This window comes from Colossoma macropomum, unplaced genomic scaffold (assembly GCF_904425465.1).
Source record: "Colossoma macropomum unplaced genomic scaffold, Colossoma_macropomum, whole genome shotgun sequence".
Classification (NCBI taxonomy): domain Eukaryota; kingdom Metazoa; phylum Chordata; class Actinopteri; order Characiformes; family Serrasalmidae; genus Colossoma; species Colossoma macropomum.
This window is the reverse complement of record NW_023494806.1, coordinates 9,180,658-9,198,858: the sequence shown is the minus strand read 5'-3', so window position 1 is coordinate 9,198,858 and position 18,201 is coordinate 9,180,658. Positions and strand designations below refer to the sequence as shown.

Sequence of the window (18,201 nt, the reverse complement as noted above, 5' to 3'; positions counted from 1 at the left end):
TACCTCTGAATGCTTAACCATGAGACTTTTCGTAATAAATTAAGATAATACATATATAAGTAAATAAATAAATAACAAAATGTTTTTGAAAAAAATAATCTTGCAAGCTTTGAGAATATTTGTCCACATTAGAAAAAAAAATCCTGTCTTTTCATAAGGTAACATAAATAAAACAAACTGACGAGCACATTTGGGGTCCTATTATGTTGAGCTCTGGGTTTAGTTCATACGTCCTCTAAACTGGATGTTGTCAGTAGGTTAGTTTGAAGTGGCGCTTAACATTTCCACTTTTGACGAGCTCTTAACACTGTTTTCATCATCGACTTTCCTTTTTCTTTACAAGTCATGATGTTGCTTCACCACTCAGACCAGACAGGTAAAAAACTTTCACTGCTACCATTCTAAAGATGTTTTTAGTCATCTGTTCGTGACATTTCACACATGTAGAACATAAATATGATTTGAAATCAAGAACTGACTCAATTTCTATATTTTGACAAAAACTAAGTTGTGTGCTGCAAATTCTCAGTTTGAATGGGATCTCTGCCAGCGATCTGTAAAGCTTGTCCAATGCAGAGCATGGATAGGTCAATTATGATAAACTATGACAAAAGGAGAACCACACAAGACATTAAAAAGTAAACTCCTACTGTGTTCCAGTGACTGGCCTTTTTAATGTATGAATCAAGAAAATGGTGTACATGAGCATTAAAGGGAATCTTCATATTCCAGATGTGGTTCTTGTTTTTGAGTGGCCTAGGCGAGGTATTTGATCTGAAGCAGAAGCTACAGCCGAGCACGAGGAGGCATGGCTGGAGAGAGGCTAACCAAGAGAGGCAGCACGGCATGAATATTTGATTGCAGGCGTGTGGAGACAGCATCAAATATGAAGCGCAGCCTTTACACCGAGCCACAGCCACCCTACTCCAGCTGAGAGCACCAGCTCTCCTCTCAACCCCTCCGAATGAGGGCTCTCCAATGTGCTCAATCTAACAGGACTTCACCGTTTAGAACGGCCACAGATTTGAATATTTGATTGCAGGCGTATGTAGGCCGCATCAAATATGAAGTGCAGCCTTCTTGCACAAAGCAACAGCCACAGCTAGACTCGAATGAGAAACTGCTTTATCACACTCCACAAGCCTATTCTGCATCTCACTGTGTACTTATGGATGTTTTATTTAATCAGGATTTCTACCATGGCTGAAGACGGTTGGCCTCAAATAAGTAGCAATGAGTCCATCTGATTTGCACACCAAAACATGCTCAGGCATTTATAATGTATGTGCACTCACTGGCCTCTTTATTAAGTGCACCTACTTGGTGTCTACACTCTTTGTCCATTTTATCAGGTCCACTGACCACACAGGTGTGCTTGGTAGCTCTACAATCACAGATTAGCCCCCCTTTACCTCATTTATGAATTGTTGGTACCTCCCACCACTGAGCAGGTATTTATTTCATGGGTCATTCTTAGCACTGCAGTGACACTGACACAGTAATAGCATGTTACTGTGTCCACTTGCTGTCCACTCTGTTAGATGCGCCTACCGTGTTGGTCCACTTTGTAGACGTAAAGTTAGAGAGGATAGCTCATCTGTCGTGGCAGTTTGTGTTGGACATCCTCTAGTGCTTTATGAGTGGTCAGTTTCTCTCCACAGGATGCTGTTGGCTGGAAAATTACGGGTGGTGAATCATTATCAGCCCAGGACTGACACTGAGGTGTTTAAACACACCCTGACTAACATGTCAGTGTCACTGCAGCATAGATGTGGGAAGTGGGGATGCTAAGGGGGCTGCAGCACTTCCAGATATCAAAACTGCTAAAAATAATAATAATAAAAAAAAGATAAATAAAAGAAGTGAATTTTAAAATAATTTGAGCATTGTAAAGACCTGTGTGTACTTGTTGTAGAGCAAAGATTTTATCTCTATGCTTTATTTTTGAATTTTTAACCCTTGCAGCAGTCATGCACTCTTTAAGGCACTGCAGCATTTTCACTACAGCAAAGCAAATCACTTCCCTCGCCAACTGTTGGCCGCTTTGGGGTTGTGTCGCTTTAACACACGCAATATTGGTGGCCTAATATTGTTGTTTAAACTATTATTTATCCTGCTTGATGTGTGCTCGAGTGTTCAATCTCAGTGTGTGACTATAGGTGTGACACAATCGATTACAGCACCACATACAAACAATCTGATTGGTTGGCGCTCGAGGGTGTGCATTAGCAGTTTGATTTGTCAGTAAAAAAACTGAAAGATTTGGCAAGCACATCTAATTCCATGACTGATGTGTGACATTCTTATTCATGCATTTCTTTATTAAAAATGCTAGTTTCTGACAAAACGGAATAAAAAAAGTTTTCAGCTTTGTTACATCACATTCTTTCATAATCACAACAACAGCACAGAGAAATCACATTATTAGCGGAAAAGACTACATAAAACGGCAGAAATAGCTACTTTTTTGCGTCAGCCTTAAAGGAAGGCCGAAAAGACTACAGAGAAAAACTGATGGACTACAATCTGTAGCTGAGCTGAGCTACAAAGCGCACCAACGTGCACTTACCTATATGGTAAGTGGACCTGATAAAATGGACAAAAAGTGTAGATGCAAGGCAAGTGGACCTAATAAAGTAGCCAGTGAGCGTACATGTAAACATCAGTGTCAGTAGGTAACATCCACCTATGCAACAGTCTAAAGTTGGTCAAATGCACAGTATATACCAGCCCACTCCATCAAAAAGGCCTTACTCTGTGCACCACAAAGTTTCCACCATGCACAGGTTGCTGTAAATCACTCCCCCCCTCCCCCCCGGTTAGTGAACATGCGTTAGTCCAGTCGCCCATGCAGCATTCAGTACAGCAGCAGGCAGCCTGTTCCATTCCCACTTTTAGGGTGAACTTCACAATCTCATACAAATACATAGGGACAGGAAGGAGAAGAAGAGGAACAGGGCTGAAAATGAAAAGAATGATGATTATGGGATGAAAAGAGATGTAAACATGGACGATAAACGAGAGAAAGAAAGTTACTTCGGAATGCATACGATGGAGCACACTAATAAGAGATGAAGACGTGAAAAGGTGCAAGTACTAAAGATGCGTGCTCAGTAGCTCTTCAATGCTATGGGCAGAATAACAGAGTGATGACAATCATAACTGACAACCAGCGTCGCCAATGAGCTGCTGGATGGGACAACAGAGGAGGTGGAGCTGGAATGGAAGGAGAGAAAGCTGAAGTGAATTGAGGGAGACAAATGAAGGAGTGAAGTCAGAGACAGGAAGAAGAGGGAGGTAAAGATGAGTCATTGTGAGTGGCGCATGCTTTTAGCCCCATGCAGTGTGGGAAACGAGAAAGGTGGATGAAAAAGGAGACGAAGGAGACCAGGAAAGTAGAAGAGAGGGTAAAGGAAAACATGGGCAAGTGAGGAAAGAGAGCAGTAAGACTTAGAAGAAGGGGCAAAAGAGGACAAGCAGTCAGGGTGAAGGAAAGAGTCAAACAACAAAAAGTTAAGAAGAGGAGGACAAAGGGGGGGGTGGAATGAAGGAGACAGGAGGAGTGTATGAAAAAGAGGACAGAGGGAGGAGAAAAGGCCCCCCAGGGGGCTCTGCTACCTTGTTCCACCAGCCCTGCTGTGGTGCCTGCTGCCGCAGCAACAGCAGCGGCGGCGGCAGTGACCGAGGCCGGAGCCGTGGTCTGCCTGCTACCCACTGACACAAACGCACACACGCACGCACACAAAGTGAGAGGGGGAAACAAAGAGAGAGGGAGAGGGAGAGAAAGAGAGAGCACAGGGAGGAGAAAATCGTTCATTAGTCTAAGATCACAGAAGAAACGAGGCTTTAACAGTTTTTCTTAAGGAGATCACGTCAAAATGGTCTCCACTGAACTAAGTGGCAAACCTGTCACATCAGATGTTCATTTTAAAAGCACAAGAGAATATCAGTCATCCAACCGATACACGCTGTAACATCGCTCCACACAGAAAAAACAGTGTCACGGACGCATTTCATTGAAAGGCAAACACAGACTCGTATTCCTTGCAAATTGACAGACAACAGTAGCACGTAAGGACATGGAGGGGCCGAGAGATGTGATGAGCAGTTCCTGAAACAGGGTCCACGGGTGTCTGTCAAAATAAATACATAAATAAAATAGAACAAAAAATAAACCACACACAGACCCGACTCTTGACGCACTGAAAAAACCAAAACAAAAACGGAACAAGCCGCCAGGAAGATTAACGTAAAGCAGACAGTGCTAGCAGCATCCAACAGACTTACCAGAAAAGTTCCGTGACACTAGCATGGTAGTCAGGATAGCCCCCTGAAAGGACAGAGAGGAACCAAGAGTTATAAAGGAAAAACTAAAATCAGCAAAAGTATTCATGGTACCACAGCTATGTTTCTAATCAAAGGATTTTTGACCAAAAAAAACTTTTACACTTTAAAATGGAAAAAACGGAAAGTCTCATGTAAAGGCTATGGAAACAGAAATTGTTAATAATATTTCTTGAATGTCTACAACTTTTTTCAATCAACTTGTCTCATTTTTATGTGTCATTTTTTATTTTATTTATGGTAGAGAGGTAAAGCTGGACTGAGGAGGAGACGAGTGTTTTTAGAAGGAATGATGCCAATTTTTAGATCTTACAGAGAGAGAGATGCTTAGAAAAGACTACAGCCTTTGTAAATTGAAAGTCCTCAAACAGCTTTGTATGACACAGAAACATCTCTCTTGCAATGGGTCAAAAGTAATATTAATAATAATAAAACAAATAAACAAAACTTCCATATCAGTAGGTTATGGGGAAGTCAGGGAAGCCAAAGGTGCACAAGTTATAGGTGAATTTCAAAGATTAAACGTGTCAGACGTTCTTAAAAACAAAATTTAAACTTAAACCTTAAACTTATTTTACAGGACATTATGTTATTACGTAAAAAGTGTTTTGATTGCTAAAAGTCAGTTTGATGGAAATAAACTCCCGGGCAGCAAAAATCTAAATTCTGCAATGCACTTGCAATTTGTGTACAACGTTGATGGAAACATAAACACAAAGAAGTGTGCGAGATACACACTTTAAGTTTCCTCCTGGCATTGAACTTCTTCAGACACTCCACTGTCTCTTGTCTGTGCATCATGGAGGCCACTGTAGAACGTTGCTATGGAGGCAAAAAATGGAAAATAGAATTATAACACATTTGTGCAGGTACTTACATGAATGTATAGAAAATGTATCACCTTTGTTTGTGTACTTACGCAGACCCATGGGTGTTTGAGGGCCTCTTGTGCAGTAATTCTCTTGGCTGGGTTAATGGTCAGCATCTGGTTGATGAGGTTTTTGGCTTCAGGAGTGACTGTGTCCCACTCTGGAGATGGAAACTATCAGAAACAACAAAGGTCAAATGCACTCCCATACTCTCAGCTGTGAATCATGAACCAATCCAGAATTAAGCCCAAACCATTCTATCGGGCTCCTACTGTCGAGCAGAGACAATGTGAAGCATAGTGGATAGTCCTAATGCACCTCCTAGAGCTTTAACTGGGCTGTAAATTTTGCTCTGAACCCAAAAACTCAGAATTCAGAATTTTGTCTGAATCCAACTCACATCATCAAGTAAGTCCAAACCTTACCCAAGTTCAGGAAAATGAGCTGACAGACGTTTGTTTTTAAGCTTTCTTGCTTTCAAAGTAGAGTCTCAGGACATGGTACTTACCTTCAATTAGCTGCAAAACTCTCTGAGAACCTTAGCTCCAATTTGTCATCTGCTATGCCTGGGTGAAGTGGTTCCCATGCTAAGGACTATTAGGTGGGCCCTAGTGCATTTAGGCATGGACACATCACTCCATGACCTTCCATGCCTACCACAGTTTTGTTGGCTCCTGGTGCCCCTGAGTTTGCTAATTCTGTCTGTAGGTGGGTGGAGCTTTTCTTGCCTGATGTGCAACCTAGTGCAAAGGCAACAGGACTACTGACCACAGCAGAATCTGACCAATATGGTCAGGAAGGTATGTCTTCAATCTTCAACCAACAGTTTGAGCACTGAGTGCTGATATGCAGATGAAGCCCTTATTCAGGCTTAGAGTACTGCAGCTAGCCGGAGAACAGAGAAACTTTCGTTCTCCTTTCCCAACATTTTGCTCCTTGCTCATCTGCTGGTTGCATTAAAGACTTTGTTCCAATCTGCTGACATGGAGCTGGCTGCTGGAACTTCTTGATGTAGCCTTTCAAGCATGAGGTTATATTGCCTGAGACAGCTAGAAGCTCATGGATTCTTAGCCATGAACCTTCAGCCAAGTTTGGCTGGATCAGTCCCAGCTGCCAAAGATGCAAGAACATCCTAAGGTGTCTACCTATTTTGCCCAGATAACTTTTCAGCTGCATGACTGAAGAGGAATGTTGGTTACAAACTTCAGGATTGCTGCTGGGCTCTAGTGTATAGGTGCTAAGGTGCTCTCTGCAGGAGTTCATTTAAGCAGTTGGGTACGCTGGCTTTCCTCCAGCATGTGTAAAGCTTGCAGCTGACTGCAAATCAGGCAAAGAGCTCCCTCATGCCAGCACAAACACCTCATTTCATAAACCTCATCTCAGGCTCCATGATGCCCTCATTCACCTCAACACAGTTCAAGCCATTCTTAATATCCTTTCCAGCTTCATGCTGGGTGGCCACCTGACATTCCTGCTTCTACTATGCTTACTGGGCATGATGACAGCTTCAGTGGTCCTCGCTTTGGGCCGGTTGCAACTTTATCAATTCCAGATGTGGCTGGAGGGTTTACATCTAGATTTGGTAAAGGAGAAACATGTGGAGACATTTACACATCAGGGCATGCCAGCTCTAGAACCCTGGAGACTAAAGCTCCTCGCCAATGTGTCTCTGAGCTTGATCCTCTCACGCATGGAAGTGATCACAACTGATGTGTCTTTAACAGGTCGGGGGGGAAGTTTGGCACAAGTACGGTATCAGTGAAAAACCCAAACCGGTGGTCTTTAGACACATAAACCAGATGTAGTTATGTGCTCTTTACCCAGAACAAACACTTTCTACTAGTAAATCAATCACTGATAAGAGAAAAATTTGGTGCGATTCCTCATGACTCACAACACATGCTAATATGGGCAATTCTCTGCTTTCATTTGCTTAGACCAGTCAAATAGGTGATGGCCTTACTTTCAAGGGAGGGGTAACTATGTTTGGAGGTGGTCCAGACTATTTTGGAACAGAAAGCATGTGGCTTTAATTGTGTGGATTTGTTTGGCAGTGCTGCTAGGTCTGGATGTGTTGATGCACGACAGGGTAGACTAACTGCTTTACTCCTTCTTTCTGTTTCCTCTCCTCCATGACACAGAATTCAAAACTGCAACCACCATGTCCTACTGATAGCAGCATAGGTCACCATCGTTAGTATCTCCTGAGGGGCTTGGCATTTACAGCTCCTGCTCAGCAACAGCCTCTTTTCCCAGCTGTCGGGTCAGGTGCGGCACATGCACTCAGCACACCTTCAGTTGTAGCTGAAGCAACCTGGTCCAGAGCTGTAGCTAATGGATTATGAGCTGGCAGTCAGCTGACTATCCAGTCATTGGAAAATGTTTTCTGATTGGTGTGCAGCATTCAGTCTCCATGGTTGAAAAGTGGTGGATATCTATGCAGCAGCTACTTGTTCATCACCATGCACACTCTCCTGGCTATGAAGAGTCAACATTGACTCCCCTCCGGTTGGGACCTACCTGGTGCTACCTCTGCTTCACAATAGGTGATTCCCAATCCTTGACATATTCACCATTTACTGGGCTATATGCTAGCTATGAATGTAACAGTGATTTCTAGAAGACACTTTCATAGTGTGCAGTGCGGATAGGGTACTGGCTGTGTCCTGCTAGGTATGAAATGTTTATGGGCTGTGCAACCAGTGAAAGCTTGTCTATGAGAAACAATGTCAAGAAGGAATAGGTACAGCATGAAAAGGTAGCTTTAGGTACCAAGAGAATGAATGATGAAGGAAAATGGATTAAGAAGGAGGGAGGAATCAACTGATGTTATATGGAAAGAACTGAATAAGGGTGAGAGGAGAAAGATGACAAGCAGAGAAGACAGATGGAACAGAGAAAAGACATGAGAAAGAGCCCAGGAGAGGGAGAAAGGGAAAAGAAGTATAACTCACGTCGTAAGCTCCAGCTTTAATCTGCTGGTAGAGCTTGTGTTGGTCTTCATCCCAGAATGGAGGATAGCCAACCAGCAGAATGTAGAGAATCACACCTGACACACGAATACACACATCACTGACTTTCTCTTGTGTTTGTGCTTTCAGTCTTGATATTTGCAGAGGGTATGTGTGTGTGTGCATATGTGTGCATATTTGTGTGTGTGTGTTTACCACAGGCCCAGATGTCCACAGGTTTTCCATATGCCTCCTTCCTCAACACCTCAGGGGACAGATACCCTGGTGTCCCCGCAAAACCTGCACAACACAGACACATACTTGTATTAATCCTCTGCCATTACCAACAACTGTGTTCATAATGCATGATGAAGGTAATAAAAAGTCTCCTGTGGACTATATAAACTGTGGTTTTAATCCAATGATACAGCTAGCAGTCCTGGGTCGACCAGTGACATTTAAAGCAGCCTTTTGCAGAACTTTAAAGTCCCAATTAGGAATAACAAAAACACTGCCAATCCCCCCAGCTTAAAAAAGTTCAAACGTCCTTGTCGAAGTACAAAATGGCCTGTTAATTACACTACCTGATGGAAGCTTAAAGGGGCACTCAGTGTGCTGCGTTTCTTACTTAAAGGGCCAATATCTTGGAAAATGGTTCCAAACATGGAAACCATGCAGCAAAAACTGGTCGTTTTGAATTCACTGTTTCTCTGATGCCACAAAAACCAACTCACTTACATATATCCACCTATTCAGCCTACAGCAGTTTAGCCACCCATTCATACTGAAATTTTGAGTAATGCACAATACAAGACAGCCAATCAGAAAAGAGGCTATTTATCTAATAACAAAGGTACAGTAACAAAAACAGCTTTTTTAAATTATATGGGATAAAAATAGTCTGAAAAATGAATTAATGTGATTAAAAATGAATTATGACCATTTTGGAACATAAAACCACACAGATGTTGCAAGTGGAACCTAAAAGGAAAAAACAAAATTCGAGAAAAATGTAGGATATGGGCCCATTCAAAAGAAGCAGAATGCACTTCTTAACATATTTGACTGAATAACTATATAGCTAATGGCTAAATAGCTAAACAGCTAAACAAGAGACTGCATTGTGAGAGAACATGAACAACTAAGATGATTGATAAGCATTTTGAAAAAAACATATGTAATAATATACAGAAAACTTAGATTATGTGTCTACATCAAGACACATATAAAAGAAAGAGCAATGACAGCATTCGCTATGTTTGAAAACTAGCCTTTCCTCAATGTTAATGAGTCAATGAAGGCACCCTCGATGATGATTGGTCAGCTGAGGATGACATGTAACACTTTTTTGTTGCATTCAGCACAAAGGTGACACTTTTTCAACTTAAGTGTGCAGTTTAAAAACGCAAAGTGTGCTGCAAAGGCTTAAGGAGTGCTTTTTTCAGTTGCAGAGCATGTTTCACCATAGACAACAAATGCCTGAGAGAGTCTGAAAAGGCATCATCTGAATGCCCCCTTAGACAGCAGTTGCTAGCATTTAACAGGAATCAGCGGTAAGCGCTGCTTTAAAATGTCTGAATGGGAAAAATAAAGGTCACATAACTGCTAGGTGAACAGGAAATTAGTCAGTCTAGTGCTAGTAAATGTGACTTAAAAGAAAAATGGTGCTACAGTAGTGCTGCTGCAGCTACATACCAAACCATGCCTGCTGATCTCCCTGCACCTCGATGGCCAAGCCAAAATCGGCCAGCTTCACAGCGGCATTCTTACACTTGCTGGCCAGGAGCAGGTTCTCTGGCTGGATGAGGAGCAGGCACAACATTAGTACTTCCACAAGAACACCCAGCGCACACAGAAACACATACACTTACAGAGATATTGAACACACACTGCCAGGCACGCTATACATGCAAACATACGCACACAAACTGCTGAGAGCTAAATGCACATATGAGCAACACAGCAAAATCCACACACACACACACAATCTCACACCTTCCCTACGTTCATTTGTTAAGACAAACACACTCACATACACAGAGACACACTCCCAAGTCAAAACAGAGCACTGTTCTTAGCAGAAACTCGATTTAAACTATGGATAGTTTAGCTCATATATGGCTTTGACTGTATCACAGTTACACACACTGCATTGTGCAAAATCAGAGATCTCTCTTCATTTATTTGATTTCCAATCAAATCAGTCTTTACAAGTTATTTATTTTTCAGGAGACATTTCTCAGGAGGCTAGACATAAGTTAACCCACTTGCACAATTGAAGACAGGTTTATACTGTGTGGTAGTTGTCTCGATAATTCAGTCACGGGCAAAAATTGTCAACGAATTCTTGGATTGAGAGTTAAAATTCGTGGGCTTTGAACGTTTAATGTGCCAGCTTCATGACAATCAATTTAGTGCCCCTGGAACCAAAGACTCACAGTGTGAGACACTCTAAAAACAACCAATAAAGAGCAGCATGAAATCATGTGTATTTGTTTATGTGTGGATGAGAGGGAGAGAGATGATAAATAAAGGTAAAAACTTAACTGATGACGAGTTTTTGAATATTAGCTTATGTTATTAGTCTGGTCCAGCATTCAGTCGGGGACAGAAAAATTTGCTTACTGACCTCAAGTTCACTTTGTAAAATGAGCATTCCATGTTGATTTTTCCCCCAGCCAACAACAGCTCCAACCTCTCCTTCTTAGCCATCTTATATATGTGTGTTATCTATTTCAGACAAAGCATTATGATCACAACAAGGTTTTTTTTTATTGTATTGTCCAATTTTTCAGCAAAAAAAAGAAAGCATACAAAGAATGTTTTCTTTCTCTTTCATCGTAAATCTACTGCCAGAAAATCAGTCTGACATAGAGTTTGGCCAAGATTTTATCAGCAGCATCTCACATAATGTGCAATGCTGTAAATGTAAAAGGCTACTGTAATCGCACAGCGTAAAGTGGGCTTAAGTATATAAGTGTAAAATAAGTGAAAAAACTGGAGTTCAAAAAATTATTAAAAGATACAGAGAAAATGGGACTCCTAACAACCATGCAAGACCGGGCAGCCCACCAAAACTGTCCCCATCAGATAAACAGCACTTAAAGCTTTCATCTTTGAGAGAGAGGAGAAAATCAAGCTCCAGATCTGAATAAATCCACAGGTTTTACTATGGGCCTGAAAGAATGTGTAGCTGTCAAGAAGCCTTTACTGAGAAAAGGAAACAGAAGCTGCTGCTGTTGTCGGAACAATGGACTGACCACCCAGAGTGCAACCAACTTCTTAGACTGAACTTTGGAGGTGTGAAAAAATATCCCTGAAGATTTCTTTGAAAAAGTCTTCTGAAAAGAATGCTGTGGCAAAGAGTGGACACACTAAAAAGATAAAGGCAAAGAGTGGACACACTAAATACAAAATCATACTATGTCTAGTTGTTGAGGCTTCCGTGTCATGTTCTGTTAAATACAAGTTTTCTGCTTTTTCCTGATATTGAAAAATGAACAACTTAATGGCTGTTGTAACTGAAAATGAAACAAATGAAGGGAGATCTCTGACGCTTACACAGAACTGTATGTCAATTCATAAACACAACACAACAGATGTATTTCAAAACTAAAGGTGGTGAGCAGGTAGAAGTTTGTAATCACTGTAGGAAAGTCATGAAGGAAAGACTAACAGAAAATTGCAGCTTCACTGTTTTGTAGCTATATGACTCTTTTGAATGTGGGGTTTGGCAAAAGCATTGTTTGCCTGTGCTGATTTTAAATGTGTATGCGTTCTTCTCCCAGATGACCCAGATTTGCTAGCCTCATTACTCTCTGTCACTAATGATACTAAAATGTGCTATACTGTACAGGACGTCCTAATACTCTATACACAAACACACACAAACGCATGCGCCTGCTATCATATAACTGACAAAGATATTATATAACTCTACCAAAACCCTGACAAAGCACAAACGCCCTTCAGAAGAGACACCACTGCAGTTTAAACGTGACACATTTATATCTCTTTCCTGCATTGCAGGGGCTTGTATCACTGCAATCCACCTTCATCTAGCTCTCTCTCCCTCTCTCACTTCTCTTAGGCACTAGAGTATGCTCTGCATCACAAAAGAAGGGGCGAAATGTCCACCTCATTACAGCAGAAATGTGCAGAGATTCACCAGTTAAATCCGTTTCACCTGTAACCTGTTCTTTCACATCGCTCATCAGGACATACAAGATGAAGAACATCAGCAGAATCCCACCTACTATTAACTCTCTGTGATATCACTATGATCTTGTTCACTTCAACCTTTTATTGGCTCCGCAACTGTCTTTGTAACGTCACTCCTACCCTGTTTACTCCAAAGTTTCTAGCGACTCTGTAATTCTGTGTGACATCACTACCACCCTGTTCACTACAACACTCTATTGACTCAGTAATTCTCTTTGTGACATCATTAAAACCCTGTTCACTACAACATTCTATTGACTCAGTAATTCTCTTTGTGACATCACTACCACTCTTTTAACTTCAACTTTCTATTGACTTGTTAATTCTCTGTGACATCACTGCCTGACTGCTCACTTCTAACCTTCTACTGACTCTGTTATTCTCTTTGTGATGCCACTGCCTGACTGTTTACTGCAACCTTTTATTTTTTGTAACGTCACTCCTACCCTGTTTACTCCAAAGTTTCTAGCGACTCTGTAATTCTGTGTGACATCACTACCACCCTGTTTACTTCAACCTTTTACTGACTCTGTAATTCTCTTTGTGACATCACTACCACCCTGTTTACTTCAACCTTTTACTGACTCTGTAATTCTCTTTGTGACATCACTACCACCCTGTTCACTACAACATTCTATTGACTCAGTAATTCTCTGTGTGACATCACTACAACCCTGTTTACATCTATTTTCTATTGACTCAGTAATTCTCTTTGTGACATCACTACCACCCTGCTCACTACAACTTTCTATTGACTCAGTAATTGTCTGTGTGACATCAATACTACCCTGTTTACTTCAACTTTCTATTGACTTGTTAATTCTCTGTGACATCATTGCATGACTGGTCACTTCAAACCTTCTACTGACTCTGTAATGCTCTTTGTGACATCCCTGTTCATTTCAGTACCCAAAGCTAGAAATCAAGCTTCCCTAGCCTCCCCTTCTTTTAGCTCTTCTCAGCATTTTAGTCACCCAAGAGCAGTAATATCACACAGCTAGAGCTTAGTATTATTTCTGAGAGGTTAAACTTGCCAGCACTGCACAGTGTCAGAACACAGGGAACTAATCCAAGTCTTAAGGCTGGATTGTGGGAGGAATTTTGATGAACAGCAAAGCTGGAAAAATCTCCCTCACGCTCATCCTTAAACTGTGGAGTTTCTGTACTAACCTGCACCACTTTCCAATTTCCTTTTAAACCTACATGAACAGACCTACACAGAAAGACACACACAGAAAAACCCAGCTCACGGCTAAAAGACCATCAGCTATGCATGTGTGTGTGATAGGAGAACAGATCCTGCTGTGGCTGGAGTCGACAGAGCTCTCTATGTGGGGTGTATGTGCGTTCCAGAGCACTCTCATTGCGGTTGAGGCTGCTGCATTCCTGCTCTGGAAGAGTGGGAGTCGCAGACCTCCATTCAAAAGGGCACTCCAATTTAGGCAGACACTGATAGCGCGAAACCGGAGTGGCCCTGCACTCAAGGGAACCTACTAGCCTACTAAACAATAACGCAGCACACATGGCCAATAACGATAAATGGTGTTTAAAAAGGAATTCCACAGAAATGTAAAATTTCTACATGATTGAATCTCTGAGATGTAAACAAAGTAATTCAGAGAAATTTAATGTGAAATGCTTCATTCTCGAGAAACGTATTGATTTTACCCTGGATATTAAAAATATGTTCAGGCCAAAACTTCTCAAACTACTACTATATAACAACATCTCAGTTATTAGGTGGCATATTTATAAGAATTTCATGTAATAACTTTATATGAGGGAGCTTTATGTGAGAGTCATTAAACACATTGGACATCTGGTTCCTATCAACACCACTGGCAAGATTCTTTAGAAAGGTGTATTTTGCATTATGTCACTCTGAATGACTTAGTTTATAACATAATAATTGACCCACAAGACATTTAAAAAAATCAGAGGAATTCCACTTTAACATCTTCATCTTCTAACTGATATTATTGGCTTTTTTTGGCTGATGATGTTATCGCCATTCAACACTTTATTCTGGCTGACAATGATAACCAATATTTAACGGCTTGTTCTGGCCAATAACAATATCTAATATTTAACAGCTTGTTTTGGCTGATAACAATAACTGATATTTAATACCTAGTTCTGGCTGATAACGATAACCAATAGTTAACGAGTTGTTCTGGCTGATAATGCTAGCCGATACTAAACGCCGTGTTGTGGCTGATATCTTTATCACTGAGTGATTAGTTTGTAAAGGAATCTTTGAAAAGATTAAGCATTGTCAGCATTATGTGTGGGAGCCAAAATTTGGCCTTTATCGACTGCAATTGGTTGCACTGATACTACGAAATACTGCCATTACATATAGTGCCATGAGAATTTTTACTGCTGCTCGTCAACCCACACCACTACCGTGTTGCTAGGCACCATCTACTGACGCGCATGCACACGTCACTCAGCAGTGCACATGCATATCAGAAATAGGTCCGAATAGTCTGCATTATCAGAGAAGTCTCATTTAAGCAATCCATTCTCAGCATATTAGTCATTATTTTAAATCAGGTCCCACAGTTACATGACTGCAATAAGATATTCGCTTTCTTAGCACTAAATTTGCCATCTATCATGCTCTAATTCCACCCCACAGTGAATTCCTTTCACATTCAAGGTAAGTTATCAGAATTGTACTGAAGCACCACTGAAGGACATGAGTTTGCCAGTGTCCCTTTAAAAATAACTGTGTAGAGTTTAATTCTCGCAAAAGGTATTTTGGCACTTTGACTGTTTTTATTGCCATGACTTAATATACAAACCTCCAAGACTATTCTACTCTTTAAATGTATGTACTATTAGTGATCTTTCTGTAAGGCCTATATGCCTTCTTTCTTATGTTTTGCATCCCTAGTAAACTTAAGAGATTCACTTTGAGAAATTCATATCAAACAGGTAAAAGTCACCGACACATGCAGAACAAGACCACACACACATGCTCATTAAAGACAAGACAGCCAACAGCGCTCATCACGGCAAACAATGGAGTCTTTCAAAGAAGATTAACTAATCTTCCAAAACAAGTCCCTCCAGGCAGGATCCTACTGTGTCTGCAGCTGCGGCTGAACTCACACTTCAGACCACAAAGTTACTGCACAGTAAACTACTGCGAGTATGTATGACTCGCAGTCAGCTGAACAAACTGGTAATAGCTGTATTATCAAAACTGATCTGATGTGGAAAAGCATCAGGAATCCTGAGCGTCCACAGGATTAGTCATTTTACTTACAATCTCAACTGCAGTTCCACTTACTGTAATGCAGGGAAGCTGGTTAAGTTAACAAAAACTGTGCATTTTTCAGAAGTGTCAGCACGGGTCAAGAGGTCACAGAGGTGCACTCGAACCTGGGTGTGGTGACTGGTCTGCACCTGCTGACTACACTCGCTCCCTCTCAGCACTGTGCTTTATAAGAAATTACACTTCCATTAGAGTAAAGAGTGAAACTTTGTTATTTTGAAGGAGAGATAGAAATTTTTCCCATGTCACTAATGGGGTTCAGCAGTGCGCTCTCAGTGCTTAAGAGGTATTATGACGGTAGGAACATGTATACTGTATCTCCAAACGTTTGCAGACACTGACTCCTTCAGCTATTCTCTCAGAAATCAAGGGTATTTGTCTCCCCTTTATCCCCCTTTTGCTGCAGTTACAGCCTCTACTCTTGTGGACAGCCTTCAACACTAGATACTGGAACACTGCTGTCAGGATTTGATTGCATACAAGATCATTAGTGAGGTCGGGTACTGATGTAAGGTTGTGATATTGTGTGCAATATATCATAGACCAATCAAGCCCTCTAGCCAGCAATCAGTGACAACTGACAGATGAAGAGCTGCTCTCCTGGGCCACCACCACACCGTCCGAGCACAACAGAATAAAGGAGTTATAAAGGAGTAAATACAGACTGCGGGCTGCTCCTCACGATGACAGACAGAATATTCTCTAAACTGATTTTCTCTCTCCAGTAACCAGTTTCAGCACAACTGGTTCTGTGGTAACACCACATTACCCGCCCATCCGTCTTACTTTGGAGAAAATAAAATGCTTTCTGGTCAGAAACTTTGCTCTTTGTCAGAAGCTAACTTTGTTCTTGCTCTGGTTTGGTAGTTGTTGTTATACATCATATATTTACAATCCATAAATCACACTGTGTAATCATAATTAAAAAAAAAAAACTCTTCTAAACCTCAGTTCATGTTTGGTGAGGGAAGGTGTTCCATGTGTGGAAGTCTGCAGCACAGCTTTATCAGTTTAACAAGCTTGACCACAGTTAAAAAATAAAAATCTACATCAAATTGTTACAGAGTGCCAGACAACATAGTAGGCCTGATTCAGGACATGGACTAATGTTACGCATTAAAATAAAACAGATTGTGAAACAAATATAATTACTTGTGGGCATCTTAAAGCTGCAGATGCCATGTTTTCGAATGCTTAAATCGTCCAACTTGAGTGACAATGGTGCTAGATGGAAACTATGTGTGATTGCAGATACAACGGATGATTAGCTCTGAGGCACAAACACCACTCCAACACATCCTAAATGTACTGGATGTAGCTTTATCACTCCAGAGAATGCACTACTCAGCTCCACAGCCCAACACTGGGGGCTTTAAAACCTTCTAGATGGGCATGGTGACGTGAGGCTGCTCCGGAGTGTTCCATTCTAATGGTCAGTGCTCTTCTGTGGAGATTACACAAGCTGTGTGTGTGTAATTGAACACCTTCAACAATGGATGCACCTTAAAGTAGCTGAATTCACTAATCAGAAAGTGTCTAGATACTTTTGGACATATTATGTATAGTGTAATCATTATGAAGTCAGATTCTTGGCTACATAGTTACAATCAGCCAACATTTTTTACGAAAACTACTCTTCACTTCAGCTGCTGTAGTCTTACGTGACCTACTATGAAAGAGACTTCATCAATGTAGCTATCACTGAATGATCAGAACACTACAAGAAGATATTTCACACAGTAGGAGCAACATTTCTACATCCCACACGCCACACGCCATATCACCTGCACAATCCCAGACACACATACACATACACATACTTGTTCAAACACTACTCAGCAGACAATGACATGACACCTGTCACTCACCTTCAGGTCTCGGTGCACCACGCCCATTTGATGGCAGTGAAGCACCGCCTCCAGGATCTGCTGGATGCAATGACTGCATGCAAACACCAGGGGGCGCATGTTAGTCTGAGCAGCGCTACAGTCCCGTGCACAGGCCAGGGGTGGGGGAGGGGTGAAACTTGGGGCAGGGCAGGAAGGGTTGGGGGGGTATATCTCTATAGACACAAGCTCTTGCCTCCCCACTCCCCAAGAAGAGTGAGGAACACATCAGTGGCAAAACCTGCTTCAGCAAGCATAAGTGTCTATTAGGGTAGTATGAGACATTAACACCTATTACAGCAGTAATAGATAATGACCAATGGTGCAATGAGCACAGAGATATTTTCAGCTTCTGCTATGATGCTATATTTTTGGAGCTGGGCCCATAATTTGGTTAATGGATTGAAACCACTTGGCTAAAAATGATGTAAACCACTCAACAGCCTGGAGGCAGGGCTTTAGCTGTGAGAGACAACTCAAACAACAGACTAAATGGCTTAAATACAATGGTTTCCCGATATTCACAGTGATATAACAAGTACACTATTAGTGATAGCACAGGTCTTCAACTGCGGACCTTGAATCCAGTTTCCATGACGCTAGGAAGCCAGTTACATTTATTAGAACAACAATAACTTCATGGGATT

The 18,201-nt window shown here is 41.4% G+C and overlaps 1 protein-coding gene across 22 annotated transcripts in view; it reads right to left on the bottom strand.

The window, feature by feature from the left end:
- camk2b1 (calcium/calmodulin-dependent protein kinase (CaM kinase) II beta 1) overlaps nt 1-18,201 on the bottom strand; it is a 107,955-nt gene that overhangs the window by 38,533 nt on the left and 51,221 nt on the right. For 13 of the 22 annotated variants that reach the window (XM_036598052.1, XM_036598071.1, XM_036598055.1 and 10 more), the window contains exons 7-12: nt 9,860-9,962; nt 8,381-8,464; nt 8,168-8,262; nt 5,264-5,386; nt 5,083-5,166; nt 4,288-4,330 (exon numbers count right to left, since the gene is read on the bottom strand). In XM_036598052.1, the coding sequence (XP_036453945.1) occupies nt 4,288-4,330; nt 5,083-5,166; nt 5,264-5,386; nt 8,168-8,262; nt 8,381-8,464; nt 9,860-9,962 (532 nt within the window). Of the gene's footprint in view, nt 1-3,618; nt 3,715-4,287; nt 4,331-5,082; nt 5,167-5,263; nt 5,387-8,167; nt 8,263-8,380; nt 8,465-9,859; nt 9,963-17,536; nt 17,610-18,201 lie in introns of all 22 variants that reach the window. The other 9 variants (XM_036598053.1, XM_036598072.1, XM_036598057.1 and 6 more) reach the window with 2 other exon arrangements.